The sequence below is a fragment of the Hippoglossus stenolepis genome, chromosome 15 (assembly GCF_022539355.2).
Source record: "Hippoglossus stenolepis isolate QCI-W04-F060 chromosome 15, HSTE1.2, whole genome shotgun sequence".
NCBI lineage: Eukaryota > Metazoa > Chordata > Actinopteri > Pleuronectiformes > Pleuronectidae > Hippoglossus > Hippoglossus stenolepis.
In genome coordinates this window covers 2,840,082-2,852,324 of record NC_061497.1, presented here as the reverse complement: position 1 = coordinate 2,852,324, position 12,243 = coordinate 2,840,082, and the positions used below count along the sequence as shown (strand labels likewise).

Genomic DNA, 12,243 nt, shown 5'->3' with positions numbered 1-12,243 from the left:
ATCCAGGGTTTTCCAGAATAATTCAATCTGGTAACGTGAATGACACATTCATGTGCACACATCACTTTGACTTTGGCCCATAGCAGTGTTGTGGATGGTTATGGAATATAAAGTGTGTTAAAGGCTTTGGTTACTACACCTTCAGGTTTGTGTATCTAGTGGAAAAAACATTTTCTCTGCCCCATCTGCTCTTTCTGAGGCGTGCAGCTGGAGTGTGGCTGCTGCTGCTTCTAGGAGGAAAGAAGGGGCAACAAACTGTAGAGGACAGCAAAGTTTGCATGCCAGCAGCAACAGTATTTAAAAGCATGCAACATACATGTGGAAGCTTCTTGATTCTCATGACAGCAGAGACGCAGGCGAGCTCTTGGATTGCCCTGGCAGATGGGGCCGAGTGCTACCTTCCAAGACCATTAAGTAGTCACGCACCGAGGACCACTGCAGTCTCTATTCAGACAGCAGAGCTGGTTGAATCAGTATAGTATACATGCCTGTTTCACGCAACAGCAGTGACAGGATAAATCTGTTAAGCCTCCACAGCCAGCTGAGCTAATGTCGTTGTGTGACCTTTGAATTAGGTGAATTATGAAATTCATTTTTTATTATTGGAATTTGATCTTTTACATCGAACATTTTAAATGTTCAGGACAAAAGCAATTTTGCATTTAATGATTGAATAGCAATGATGAGCCAGTATGTGTGGGTTGATCAGGGGCTTGGTCTGGATAATCACATGTAGGAAGTCTCCCTCATTAGTCGTGGGTTTTTGTGTTCCATTATATACAAAGACAAAATAATTAGATAAAAGGGATTACCTCACTATTAAGAGCAGAGAATTGTGAAGAATACTTCCAATTGGCTCATGCTGAAGCAAATGGTAACAAAGGAAGTGTGTTCTGCCAAACAATGCAAGCGAGTGTGTCTCCGATTATCTTGGGTAATATTATGGTGTGACAGGTGTGTTTTGCTGCATTGTGATTTATGAATCCATATTAATTACCATAGATTGTGTTGAGGAAAGCAGTGGAGTGGATAGTTTGACCAAACACTGCATCAGTTGTGAAATGACAGTGGTCCCCCTGAGCTCATCAGTGAGGAGGGAACTGCTCGGGAGTCGGCCTTGTTGATACGGATGTTTAGAAACCATCACGTGTTGTATTGGGGAGAAAAATCCAACATAAGTCACACTTGCTGCACAGCTACACTTGCCAATGCAACAACACATAAACTTAATCCAGGGCTGACTTGAGGTGCATATCCAAACAGAGGCCATCAAATCGCACCCAAAGCCATGCATGTTCTTGAAGGTTCAGGTAATGAGGAATTAGAATTAATCAGATAATCAGGTGTTACACTACAGGAATCTCTTTGTACCATCGATCCTGCCTAGTGTTTCATATTGATGGTGCTCCACAGTAAGGGCCAGTGGCGAGCATTACTTCCTGTCCATGGGCATCAAGTCCCTTAGTGCCCTGGTTAAGTTGACAGTCCAACAATATACAGCTCAGGTCAATGAGAGAATCTAAGCTGCCTATGGTTATGGTGCACTTGATTTATCTATACATCAAACAATGAAGGTTACCAAATGACCTGATGGGGCATAGAGAGACTAATCCGTAACTTGGGCCATTTATGTTGGATGCTCTTCCTCTGTCTCCTTTATCGGCAAAACAATCAAATTTCCTGGGAACACGGTTTGTGTATGTCTCTGGCATGATCTCAAGCCTTTGTGACATGCAACCAGGTGGTTGCGTGTTCTGCTAACTCCAAGGACAAGCTGGGCTGCTCCCAGTCCCCTTTGGATTATAAAGGCTTTTATTTTTAAAGCTTATTCTGCAAAGATGGATGATTACTTCTATGTACGTTGGTCCAATTGCCACAGTGTAAAGTGATATAAGTGAAGGATATCAACTCTGCACCCAGTTTGAGTGCACTTAATAGCTTTTTAGATGTGGCCCCAAGTGGGCTCAGATACATTTAACCCCTTTTTCTTTGTCCGTTGGCCACGTGGAGTGTGATATGTCAGCAATATAAGGAGAAATGTCTATAAATGAGCATGATACTCAAACTCTGTGCAAGAAAGAGAAACCCATCTTTTCCACATAAGTGTTTTTCTTTCTTGTTTTAAAGAAGTAGGATAAACCCTAGATTGAGTATTGTGATCAGAGTGACAGATGACAGATACACCTAAAAACACCAACTTTATGTATTTCAGTACATATTAAATTGCCAGGTAATCACATAAGTTCAATATAAAGGGTCACTTTGGCAAAGTACGTTGCCACCGGGGTCTCACCACAGCAGCCAGGGACAAACAATTCGCTTTTTAGCATTTTATTTAGAGACCAGGTGTAAACATAAACTTAAATACAACATAAATCCAGTACTTTCTGCCGGCATATAGCTTTACAGCTTGGCATGGCTCTGTCTCTCATGAGTCTCTGAGTGTCTCTTGTGTGTCCGTGTTCCTCTGCTTGTCTCCCTGAGGCGGCTCTGCTGCTGCCTTTTGTACCAGAGGATCAATCAGCTGATGGCTCTCACCTGCACTGACTGATCCTCTGGTGCAGGTGGAGCTGCTCTCCCAGCCACCTCCACACTCACATTCAATAAAGTGTTTTCTATCATGTTGAGTTAGTTTGAATAAATCAAATAACTTGAGAGTGACTTGATAAATAAAGCTAAATGTATACATAAAACTTGTATGTTTAATTTATATGATTAGGTATAAGTTTAACTTTATTTAATGAAATCACTCTTAAGTATATATATATATATATATATACGAAAGATTTCTTGGAGTGTCATATCAGTGTTGCCTTTTGTTACGGTTCGAGACAAACCAACAATGTCTTTCACTGAGCTTCTGAGACATTGGCTTGTTTACCACACATTTGCCTGCAAAGCACTGTCTTTGTCAGAATATGGTCTTGTAAAAGCTGCTTGTTGGACACTAAATTTCACTGAACAGCATTAACTTAAACTAGAAGCAGGTCCATAACTCATCCAGTTTGGATGCATATTCCAGCCATAATGATGCTTAATCCTTTGTTGCCTTTGGACGATGCTAGGCAAGATTACTCCATGTGTTTACACTCTTAACAGCTAAAACAAGCAATACAAGTAACACACATAACTGTCAGGAATGACCTTTATATTCTACTGTTGTTGACCCTAACCCCCTAAACAGCTCATTTATTTGGGGAGAAATGTATTGTACTAGAATCATGTTTTTTATCAATATATTAAGGAAATGTATTAAGTGCACATATCTGCCAAGTTACTTTTTTCATGTTTCCCAAAATAGACTTTTCCCCCAGGATTATAAGGAAAGGCACAGGTGATGTCACCCTTATCAAACAGGCAGAAGCAGACTTTTTTGGCCACTTACAGAAATATGCTGTGATCAGAACTGACATACATCATCATTCAACTTGTTAGAGAACATGTGATTATTTCCACATCCAGCACGGAGAGAGCAACAGTATCATTGACTTAGAGTGGTGGTTGTAGCCACCTGATCGATATAAGTCCAATCGTCTCTCTTTTTTAACTCAGTCTTTGATCTTCAACACCTCCCAAGGGAAATATCTCTTTAGCTGCTGAATACTCCACTATGTTCAACATCTGCTCTCTAACTGTGTCTGTCTGCTCTTTGCTGGTGAGTGGTGTACAGTGGGGTTTGAGAGGGTTTCTATTACCAGCTGCCTACTGCAAACAAACACAACACAGTATGAGAGTGCTGAGAATGAACCACAACAGTAAAGGCACCTAAACAATCAGCTCAGTAAAGTTGAGGAGGGCAGCTGATAACTCTTTGCAAATGTGTCCACAGTTATGGAGAAAAAAAGGCTCCAGCCTTCTATCAGTCTTTTATTGTGTCTAAAAGTCCTGCTATACAACATACTTTTTATCTAAAGCCTCCCTGTGTCCTACAAACAAATCAGCTGCTCCTGGTCCCACCATGGATATGATTTCTGAGTTCTGATTGGTGCCCTTATGAACACATTTTCTTGCGGCAGGCACAGACATCCTACTAAACCCGTCATCAGGTATTCGACCTCTGGTGCTTGTGATGCTACATTTATGTATATTTCCCATTGAGAGCGTTGGTTTCCTCCTCCTATTTTCAGAATGAGATGCAGGACATTAACCACGTTAACCATGTTAATCATGTTTCTGGTTCAGTGAAGCCTTTCAGTCCTTCAAAAGCTATAGATTTCACATCTTCAACAGACCTTATGGAGATACCAGCAGCTATGAAATCAGGCCATGCTGGAGAATGCAAGCAAATTAATAGTTGCTGTAGGTTTATTATGATGTTCCTCCTCTAAGTGCTAAGAGAGATAAGATTCAGCGTAGCCTGGGGTGCCTCTGGAGGACAGGAGTGGCTTTTACACCACGGTGACACTTCATGGCTTGATTGAATTGCTCTCCTGTGTCAGTCCATTAATTTCAAATGAGACAATCTGCAATCCCTGTAGAATCCCATTGCATAAGCACAGCGCTGTGTTAAAAGTGCGGGGTGGTGGGAAAACACCTCAGCATGTACAAGAGAGGCTGTGTTGACTAGATTGAAACACAAAACCAAGCTGTTTCTGTCTAATCATCGGTTTCACAGAAATTTTTGTCCGTCTGTCTGTATGTGACTCGCATATCTCCAGAGCCGTTCATCTTATCGGCTTCACACTTGGCATGTGTACTGTTAAGGGGCCAAGGAAGTGCAGTGTTGTGTCATTCGGACACATGATAAGTTCAATATTGATAACATTTTAATCAACAGGTAATCAGTGATTGGTAGAAGTGGCAGCTGGGATATATCAACTTAAGTGACGCTGTTGATCACGAAAACAGCGCGTTCACGACAAGTTCAACAACAACGGACTCTTAAGGGTTCTGCGTACTGAGTCAAGCTTCACTAAACCTGAAATAAACAGGTGAATAGCTCCTTTGTAGTTTCAGAGAGAAAGCTCCAACCTGGATTATCACAGGCCAAGTAAACATCCCATTCCAAACAGGCAGGTTTGTGCAGTGAGTTAAAAAAAAAATGGCAAAAAAAACCCCATTTTGCTTCACTTGTATGGAGCAACACTAAACATGCTACCTCCCCTGGTAGTTCACTTATAATTGGATTTATGTGTATTTGTGTACCACATTATGGTACATTATTTGTGTATTTGTTAATTGCAACATGAAGTATTAAAGACTAGGGAATACACATTATTTTGGAGAAAAAACGCATCATTGAGTAAAATGAGTATTATTTTATGGTTGAACATTGGGGCAGATCAGAGTTAAATTCTTATGTATTTCGGCAGAGAGGTGTACAAGTATGAAACGATACTCTCACATTAAAATGAGTTACTATGTCTCCAGCTCATGAGATGGTAACTCTCTCAAAGCTCTGCAATCTTTACAGCGCCTCACTCAAACCATTCCTCCCCTGATATCTCCTGCAGACTATCTGCAGTATCCTATTCAACTCTTTTATCTGTCATATATTGTATGAACACCAAAAATAAAGGTGTGCCCGTGGCACGTACATATACAGTATACTGCCACAGAAGTGCCAGATCCATGATTCAAATCAGCCGTAGGACCTTATTTTTCATGCAATTCACGTCTTTCTAAGGAATCAGAGAAACTGAAAACAGAAATTGGAAACTAAAAAGAAAAAAAAACATCTGATGAAGAACATGATGAACAATGTCATCATGTTCTTCAAACACGTCGAAAACGCCTTCCAAAAGCAAAGTATGCTTAAACCAGCCAATTTTAAAAAGATCACATACGAGATGAAGAGGATCCAGGCTGAGGTTCAAAAGAAAGTGGTTGTCCACTGGCAGAAGGTGATGCGCCATAAGACAGGTAAATGTTGTCACTGTCTTCCAGTCTGGTAATGTGTACTTTCTAAACACAACATAGAATGTCCTGTGTGTGTATATGTATGTATGTGTGTATATATATATATATATATATATATATATATCTTGTCATCTAAAGAAACTTGGACTTGGAACCTCATACATTAGTTGTGCATGTCCCACTGTTTTCAGCTTAATGCTTCTCAAGAAACAGAGTTTTTGCTGGCTGCCAGGAAAAGGATTCATGAGTTGTTTGGTAAGTAGACTTATTCAATCATATTGTATTCATTCTTCTTTGGTAGCTTACATTCTTAAATATCTGTATTTTAATTATGTATCTTGGTATGTTTTGTAGAACGCTTAGCCCATGATGGATCCCAGATGGCTGACCATTTAAAGGTCACCGGCTATATAATGGGCTATTTGTCCATTCTGACGGGACACAGATCAGTCGTTCTGACCAATATGACAAAGCAGAACGTCCTCGACTGTCAGGTTTGGTCTGATGGGAATCGATTCCAAGTCATGGTTAGTATTTTTAAGCAGGGGCGGCCATGTCATACTGTTAAAACATGCCCTCCAATCACAACACTCATCTCTCACTGTGTTTTATTTCCCAAGGTTGATGACAACAAGACTGTGCGGTCATTTGGCCAGGCTGCCTTTTGCCTCAACAAGGCTGAATATGGGTGGCTACAACACATGAGCCAGGGAAAATGCTGTGTGAGAGGTCAGGACTGCCTGTACATTTTCCACACCTCACTCGGCCTTCAAATTGCCAAGCCCGCCAACTTCCTCAACATTGCATGGGTGGATGCCGGGATGAAAGGACAAATTGATTTTAACAAGATCAGGAGCAGCGTCTCAACACAAGTAAGAAATATAACCCTAAAATAGAATTTTAAAGTTGTAATCTGGCCATTTTTAATTTCTTTGTATGGGTTTTCAGGCAAACGATTACCTATCGGAGAAGGAGAGACGGCAGGTGGCCAAAGCCATGTGCCATGACCCGGACACGGCCGAAAGATTTTATGTGGCTCTGCCGGACAAAGAAGCATGCTATAGAACCAGAGTGCTCAGGATGAAGGCTCTCCAGTTGGCCACTGAAAACCCTTCTAAAGAGGACCAACCAAGTGACAACGCTGAGGAAGCTCTGTTGGCTGGTTCTCCAGACACGAGCTCAGACAGTGACGAGCCGACATATGACGATGAACCAGATACCAGCTCGTCACTGTCTCCTGAGGAGATGAGGATCATGAAACGCAAACGGGGTTTTGATGTTTCATCATCAGATGAAGAACACCTGGCAGATGAGAAGAGCACAGAGTCTGTAGTCTCCCCGTCAAAATGCTCGGTGGTTGTGGACCGGATGAAACCATCCATTTTTAAGTATTTTAATGAAAAAAGGAACACAGCAGATGTGCCACGAGGATGCGAGCCTGAAACCAGTGAGTAGTGTGCCACCAGATTCAATGTTCCTGTTCGATGAATGTTATTAACATTTATATCTGCCTCGGCAATAACAGTTTCTACATCCTGTTGGATTCATTGTTGTTGTTTACATAGTTCTCCTTATAAGAAACTTGTTTTATTAGTGTGATAAGTATTGTTGAAATGTTACTAACCTTAAACCTGTAAAACAAAAATGTAAATAGTTATCTCTCAAAAAAATGTTAATCAACCCCAACACCTGTTTGTGAAGGCCCTATGTTCTTTGTTTTGTTTTTTAAATTGTATAAAGTTCATTACCTTTTTACAAAAAATAAAAGAAAAAGGGATAAAAATGATGACAAGATGGGACAAGTTCAAAGAAGACCAAAGAATGGAACCACCAGGTTCTGTTCATGGCCATAGCCAGAACAAACCCAGATCTGAATCCCTCTTAAAACAAGATAATGGAGTAATTTTCATACATGAGGAAAAGATCCTACCACTGGAGGTCAACACCTAATGGAAAAAGAGATTCTAATAATAGATATTAAGAAATCCCTATCCTCTCCTCTTTTCCCTCATGAAAATGAGGGAGTAGGGGGAGGCAGAGTATACAGCCCGGTAGGCGGGGGAGGGCTTAGCCCGGACAGGCTTCTCTCCCCGACTCTGCTTCCCTCATCATATAAATTATATCACCAAGAAAATAAAGAAATAGCAATTAAAAAGAAAAAAAACTTCAAATCTTATCAGTTTATGGGATTGGATTTTAAAACAATTAAACAAACAGCAACAGGACCCTAATTAAATTTCCAGAATGATCAAATTCATTCTTTAATCATATAATACAAAAAACATTATCACAAAGAAGAAGTTACAAAACAATTAGATTAAAGATAAAAACCAAACCACTTTTATGAAAAAATAGTTATTCTTTAACAATAAATCAATCTTTTACCCAGACGAATTACAATTGCCACAAAGATCTAACTTATTTCAGATTAAGAAAAAAAGCATTTGAACTATATTATCACAAAAGAAATAAGTATAAAACAATTGGGGGAAAGACATGAAACTGAATCACTTAAAGGAGAATTAGAGAGAAATGGGGAACTAATAAATCAAATAACAAACACCAATGGATTCTAATTAAACTTCTACAAGGTTTACATTCACCTAAGAGTAATACAAAACAGGGTTAGGATAGGGGAACTGAGCCCGCCTCCTATTGAAGGTGGCAGAAGGTGCACGGTCCTTCCCCCAGGGGGCTACCTGGTCCCAGTTTCGCTGACGACCTTGTCGCCTCCCGTATCTCACTGTAGTCCATCCCTCATTGTTTTGGTTAGAGTAACCCATTTTGTGTTATGTGTGATTGTGTTTTTTAATTATTTATTTATTTATTTATAGATGATTTATAGTTGCTTGTACAGTCTCCTTGGTTATCTGTCTATAATGAAATATAATTTATAATTAAAGCCCTCAAAAAGCCCCTTCTTTTGCCTGAAAAATTATAATAAAAATAAATACAAAATTATTATTATTATAATAATGTCCGTCCAAGCAACAAAGGCAACAGCAACACAGTAAAACACAGACTCCTTTGTTGTTGAATAGTGAGATCAAAGACATTAAAGCCAACTTTAATCAGCAGGCTACTTAACTGACAACTGAAAAGACACTTATCAGTTGGATCAAAGAGTGCAACAGAACAAAAGATCAAGACTGCTCTACAAGTCCGACACCGAGACCACAACGAAAACTCGATCAGTCAACAGCTGAGAGAATCATAAGTCTACAAGACAACTGCTCCAACAGCAACACAGAGCCAAACTCAGAGAAAACAATGGAAGGCCTCCTGCAACAACTGGAAGTCTCAGAGTTAAAGAATATGAAGCTGTCGCTGGAGAACAAAGCTCTTAAGGTGCTGATGAACAGCAAGAACAGCAAATGGAATAAGGACAAGACACGGATGCAGGCTGGGATTGCGTCATTGGAGAGTAAATTGAAGAATGCCAAGGTGGTACAGAGAGGACTAGAGTCCAAGCTGAGGGAAATGAACAAGAGGTTGATCGTGAAGGACAAAGATATACAGTTCCTAAACAATCCCCCCGAAGAGCCACAGGCTGTCATTCAGAGGATAACAGAGGAGTTACGTGAGTACAAGCAGAAGGTTGAGGATGTCGACAGGGAAAAAGATGAAGTAATTGCCACTTTCCAAAGTGAAAAGACCGCGCTGGTCGATAACAATGATGAGCTCATGGCCAAACTGAAGACCACACAGACTCAGATCCTCCAGAGCGAGACTGACTGTAACCTCAAAGTCAACGCTTTGGAGAATCAGCTAGGGAGTGAGCAGTTGGAGAAAGACGTCTGCGTTCAAAGAGTCAAGGAGCTGGAGGGTCTGGTAGAAACCACAGAGAAGAAGTGGCTCAACATGCAGGAGGACTTGCAAAAGAATGTTGAGCTCACGGAAAAACTGACGGCCATGCAGACTCAGATCCATCAGCTTAAGTCTGACTGGGACCTTAAAGTCAACACTCTGGAGGATCAGCTCAGGAGTGAGCAGGTGGAGCAAGAGACCTGCCTTAAAAAAATCAAGGAGCTGAAGAGTCTGGTTAAAGCCACGGAGAAGAAGTGGCTCAATTTGCAGGAAGAATAGGAATGTGACTCGGAAAACTGGCCATGCAGATCAGATCCATCAGTGATACTGACTGGACGGTAACATGAAGAATCAGGAGTGAGCAGGAGAAAGACTCTAAAAAATCAAGGAGCTGAAGAGTCTGGTTAAAGCCACGGAGAAGAAGTTGCTCAATTTGCAGGAAGACTCACAAATCAAATCTGAGAAGATGGATGAGGATATCAAGTTCCTAATTGTGAAGACTATTAAGCTTCAGGTAAGTGACCTGATCAGCTCAGTTTTATTTGAACAATAACTTGTTGGATTGTGAGTTTGTTTCAGATTTAGACTTTGAGAGTGAAAATAATGAAACACGTGTCATCTCTGTCTTTTCAGGAGCTGGCCCTCATGTCAGACAGCGACAAGGCCAGAAGAAGAAAGGATGAAAGAAAAGCTCAGAAGGAGGAAGAAAAGAGACTGAAGAAGGAGCTGGACAAACGCTTCACTTCCTGCGTCCTTCACGTGATGTCGATCCTTGCCTGCTAATTGCTCATTACGGTCCACGCTATCAATTGCAGATCACACTGAAAATTTGATGTAAATCGAATGATATTTGTAAAACAAAGCTTACTTCCTGTTGCCAGTAGGTGGCGCAATCACTATTATTACGTACAGACTAATATATCTGTTCAAGTAGGGGCTCTGATGTAGCGTGAGCAATTTTGTGTCAATTGGACAATGTTACAACAACTTAATTTTCACACTGATCAGTAGGTGGCGCTGTGACCCTGAACTAATATTAATATATGGAGCTGTGCAGGTCAGGATTGTGATTATAGGTCAGCATTTGGGGGCCGGTAGGATAATGCAGAGTGGATTCACAAAGTACTTCCTGTTTCATGGCGAATCAGTAGGTGGCGCTATGACACTGAGGAAATATTGACACATAGAGCTGTTCAGGCTTGGTCTCTGATCATGAGTCAGAAGTTTGGCAGTGATAGGACAATGCACACTGTAGTTATGACAACACCGTCTCTTTTGGCGAAGGATGAACCTTCGCCGCACCTCAATGTTTACACGGTTTGAGGAAATGTCACAATTCTGACCATGATCCAATGACTTGACTGAGCTCATTTGAGCTGTATATTGTAAAGCAGCCAGGAGCAGTGCATCAAAGTATGAAACATGTCACTTCTTGTTGCCAGCAGGGGGCGCTGTGATTTTAAGTCATGATTTCTGTGTAGATGTCATCAGGCCGGGACTCTTGTCTTACATGTCTAGTTTGGACTCGATTGGACCATGTATGTCCGAGATACAGAACCTCATGTTTTGATGGCGTGTAATCAAACTTTGAGGCCACGCCACGGTCACACCGTGTGACGAAAAATCGATCTTTGAGTTAGTTTTTATCTCCGTCTTGTTGTGAGGACACTCATCTCAATTTGAAGTTGATCTGATGAAAGCCCTGGGACAAGTACTTCAAAGTAAAAATGTGGAATATGGCCAAAATGGCCACTAAAGCCAAAATGGCGGGCTTCCTGTTTGGTCTAGCATATCTATCCAAGAGACTTATTTGTTTGTTATGAAAAGACACATGTCCCCATCGATTTTTGTACATGTTGGCCAATCGTGGTGTCGGGGCTGCCCTTTAGGGGGCGCTAGTCAGTTATTTTGCCACGCCCATTCCTTAAAACCATATGAATATTTTCAGGGGGGGATGTTGATACACAAATGTAGTTTGATGGAGGTTGAACCTCGAACACCGAAGTAATAGCAATTTCGTGTGTCACGGCGAGTTGATGAACTTTGACGCCACGCCACTATTATGGCGTTTGACGAAAAGTCACAGTAATCTTATGCCTTCATTATCAATGTCTTGAGACCCATTTGACACAGTTTGATATGGTTGCAGTAAGTGGATGAGGAGGAATACATCCAAGTGGAAGACATGCAAAAAACAAGACATTTCCTGTTGCCACCAGGGGGCGCTGTGATTTTAAGTCATGATTTTTTTGTGTAGATGTCATCAGGCATTGTCTTACATGTCTAGTTTGGACTCGATTGGACCATGTATATCCGAGATACAGAACCTCGTGTTTTGATGGCGTGTAATCAAACTTTGACGCCACGCCACGGTCACACCGTGTGACGAAAAATCGATCTTTGAGTTAGTTTTTATTTCCGTCTTGTTGTGAGGACACTCATCTCAATTTGAAGTTGATCAGATGAAAGCCCTGGGACAAGTTCGTCAAAGTAAAAATGTGGAAAATGAATACAAAATGGCGGGCAATTTTCAAATTGCACCTATAGACTTTTTTGTTTGTCTGGTCATGATACACC

At 41.0% G+C, this 12,243-nt stretch overlaps 1 protein-coding gene across 1 annotated transcript; it reads left to right on the top strand.

Annotated features, from left to right (window-relative positions):
• The first annotated feature begins 6,020 nt into the window (after positions 1-6,020).
• LOC118121794 lies at positions 6,021-8,739 on the top strand. The gene is made up of 4 exons (XM_035177932.2): positions 6,021-6,114; positions 6,214-6,386; positions 6,480-6,731; positions 6,808-8,739. Exons 1-4 carry the CDS (start codon positions 6,033-6,035, stop codon positions 7,312-7,314), a joined length of 1,014 nt encoding a protein of 337 aa, XP_035033823.2. The 5' UTR covers positions 6,021-6,032; the 3' UTR covers positions 7,315-8,739.
• Positions 8,740-12,243: the final 3,504 nt, after the last annotated feature.